The 3202-nt window shown below is 34.9% G+C and overlaps 1 protein-coding gene across 1 annotated transcript; it reads right to left on the reverse strand.

Moving 5' to 3' along the window:
* Nucleotides 1–1389: 1389 nt before the first annotated feature.
* Nucleotides 1390–2905, reverse strand: LOC140438250 (uncharacterized). Its single transcript, XM_072527945.1, has 2 exons — nt 2684–2905; nt 1390–2513 (listed from the first exon to the last, which is right to left on the reverse strand). The coding sequence occupies exons 1-2, from the start codon at nt 2805–2807 to the stop codon at nt 2179–2181; spliced, it is 459 nt and encodes a 152-aa protein (XP_072384046.1). The 5' UTR covers nt 2808–2905; the 3' UTR covers nt 1390–2178.
* Nucleotides 2906–3202: the final 297 nt, after the last annotated feature.

The following is a 3202-nucleotide window of genomic DNA, read 5'->3' on the forward strand; positions in this document are numbered from 1 at the left end:
TCTTTATCTTATCTGCAGCAGCGCGGAAAAGCTGCACAGATATTGTATTGAACCAGATTCTGAGGTTCTTTAACCAAGGTGTTCTTCTTCTTCCTGGACCTCGTTTTCCAAATATTTTTTTTTTTTTCAGGATGGCTTGATGGAGATCATATCTGGATTAATTTCGCCTAATATATCCGAAGAATTGTAACTTTCGAGATTTGATGGTGAGTACCTCTCGGTTCTTATTCATTCTTCTGAGGACCTCTCCATTTGTGACTCGGTCAATCCACGGGATCTTAAATATTCTCCGATATAGCCACATCTCAAATGCTTCCAGTTTTCTGCACATATCTTTGTTAAAGGTCCACGATTCAACAGCATAAAAAAGAAAAAAAAATTATTAAAAATCCTTTTTAACCCTTTGCAGCCCGAATTATGCTATTTGCATTAAAATGTATTTCTCAACAAAAATTGTGTTATTTATCGTAAAATTTAACACCAAAAATTGGAAATAATATTTTTTTATGACAACTTTTTGGAGTTTGGAGGTGGTTCCATGGTGGAACCACAGGGAAATAAGTATGAATTAAAAAAAGTTATTTATTTCGCATGAAAACTACAAAAACAATTACAACCACAGGAAAATAAGTATGAATTCAAAAAAGTTATTTTTATTTTTTATGAAAACTTGAAAAGCAATTAGATTTATCCGTGAGACAAAGCCCAACTTTACATGAGGAACAGTGCCATCTAGTTCTATGAGGTTGGTTTCTAGTGCTACAGTGAGCACATCGAACTTTATTGCCATGAATGGGCAAATGAGCAGCTTTGTCGGTGCGTATTTCAATGGGAACCTGAATTTTAAATTTATTCGGCACTTCTGCTGTTGAACTTGGTCTTCCTCTTTGGGGAGTGGAAGGATCAGCACCTATCAAACCTGCAGATACTGCTAAACGAAAAACTTTGAAAGTAACTGATGGTGTTTGAGATCTTTCTTTGAATATGATATATGCGTTTACAATTGTTAGATCAATAAAATGCCAGAAAATTCGATGCCACCATTTTTTAGATTTACGATCTATTGCATAGCAAGCCTTGTACATATCTGATTTGTCTGCGTAACCCATATGTTTATTATAATCTGTCACTACTGTAAGACCAGTGAAAGTTTTTTTGGAGCCATCTTTTTGCTTTCTTGAGATTTCCTGCATATCTTCAGGGTTATGAAAATTGCTCAAGAAATGAACAGATTTGTTATCCATCCATTTTGTTGCCAATATGCCCCCATTACTAATTTTCCAACATGTGTCACCACGTTTCATTGATTTATCGTTAGAGAAATCTTTGGGAAAAAATTTAGTATTCAGCTTTGCTGTTCCACAAGCATATATATATTGGGCTCGTAGTTCTTCTAAGAGTAGATAAGAAGTAAAAAAATTGTCCATATACACTTCATGACACTTACCAGCAAGACTACTTGTTAAATCTTTGACCACTCTAGCCCCTAACCTTTTTTCTGCAAGATCACCTGTTTTACCTGTATAAATCTGGAATTGCGAAACAAAACCAGATTCATTTGCTCGCACCCATACTTTATAACCCCTTTTTGTCGGTTTTTTCGGCATGTATTGTCGTAGTGAGCTTCGCCCCTTGAACTTAATCATTCCTTCGTCAACTGACTGGCATTTACTGGGATTATAATACTTATCAAATGTTTCCGTCAATCTATCTATCATTGGTCTTATTTTATACAATTTGTCATAATCATTAGAACCTTTTTTAGGAGCAATAAAGTTGTCATTTAGGTGCATGTTACCCAAAAACCAATCAAACCGATTTCGAGACATAGCAGATGATATATAGGTGTCCCGTAAATCAGTTCTTGCAGACCAATAATCTCTGTAGCTTGGATCTTTTTTTATACCCATAAGAATATTGATTCCTAAGAAACATTTCATTTCTTCTTTTGTTGTTGGAATATATTGTTTATTTTTTTGGGTTGCATACAAGTTGGTCTGAAATACTAATGTATCCAAAAGCTCCTCTGAAAAAAGAAGCATAAATATATCCAGCGGTTCTTCTATCTCTTCGGGCACATTAGGACCTACGTCACTTACAAAAACTGAAGGACTCTTACCAAATTTTTTTGAATCATCGGACCAAACAACTACCTTTTCTTCATTCTTAGGTTTCTTTTTACCTTTGTTTTGTGTATTTGTGTCTTGTATTTTTTTTTGTTAGTTTTCTTTTCCTATTGACTCCAGTTTCGTCTTCACTTGATTCTTGATTACTTGATTCTATTTCAATGTCCGTACCAGTGTCTTCATTTTCCGCAGTATTTTGTATTTCTTGAAGATCATCTTCAATAACAAATGATTCATCATTGGTATCATCGGGAGGTTCATCCTCTCGTCCATCATCATCTGAATCTATTTCGGAAGCTTCTGATTCTTCTCCGGATGGTATCTCTTCAATAAGTTGAAATACCTCATCAGCTTCGAGAGCTTCAAGCTCTCTAAAGAAACGGTTTCCTGAAACAATAAAAACAAATATTTATATTATGCTAATAATAGGCTTTGTGGGTCCACATGGAACCACATATTTTGAAAGCAAAAAACAACATATTTATGAAAAAATATAAGAACTTTTTTGTAACAACTCTAAAATAACATCAATATGTATATATTTATGATCCACTTACCTGACATATCTTTTATTTGCGTAGTTGAAATAAAAAAATTCGTTATGCGTGACAAAAAGTAAAAAGGTAACATACATCTACCGCTCCTTGAAACAAACTGAAGCCACCGAGAAAGTCGCCGCATTAGCGATCTAAAACACAAAATGGTAGGGGACACCGGTCTGAACGTGGTTCCGGCAAGCGTTTACTGGGAAAGGTTTTAGAAATTTATGAATTTGTGGTTCCGCTGTGGAACCACTTGCCCGAAAAGGGTTAAAAGGTATATAATTTAAAAAAAAAAACAGTCGGGCTATATCACAAAATGTTTTCGGAATCCATATTCCATCATCAGTGCACTAGGTGGGTATACATGTATTGAGCCACTAAATATGTGGGTAAAAACCCGTTAAAAGTTGTTTTTTTTTAATTTAGTTTACATTATGTGGTGGTAAATATTATGATGTTAGAAGTTGCTGGTCCTGAGACGATGTGTCTACGAGGACTTGATGAAAGCAACTCTCAAGTACTCGTAGACACATC

This window comes from Diabrotica undecimpunctata, chromosome 4 (genome assembly GCF_040954645.1).
Source record: "Diabrotica undecimpunctata isolate CICGRU chromosome 4, icDiaUnde3, whole genome shotgun sequence".
Lineage (NCBI taxonomy): Eukaryota > Metazoa > Arthropoda > Insecta > Coleoptera > Chrysomelidae > Diabrotica > Diabrotica undecimpunctata.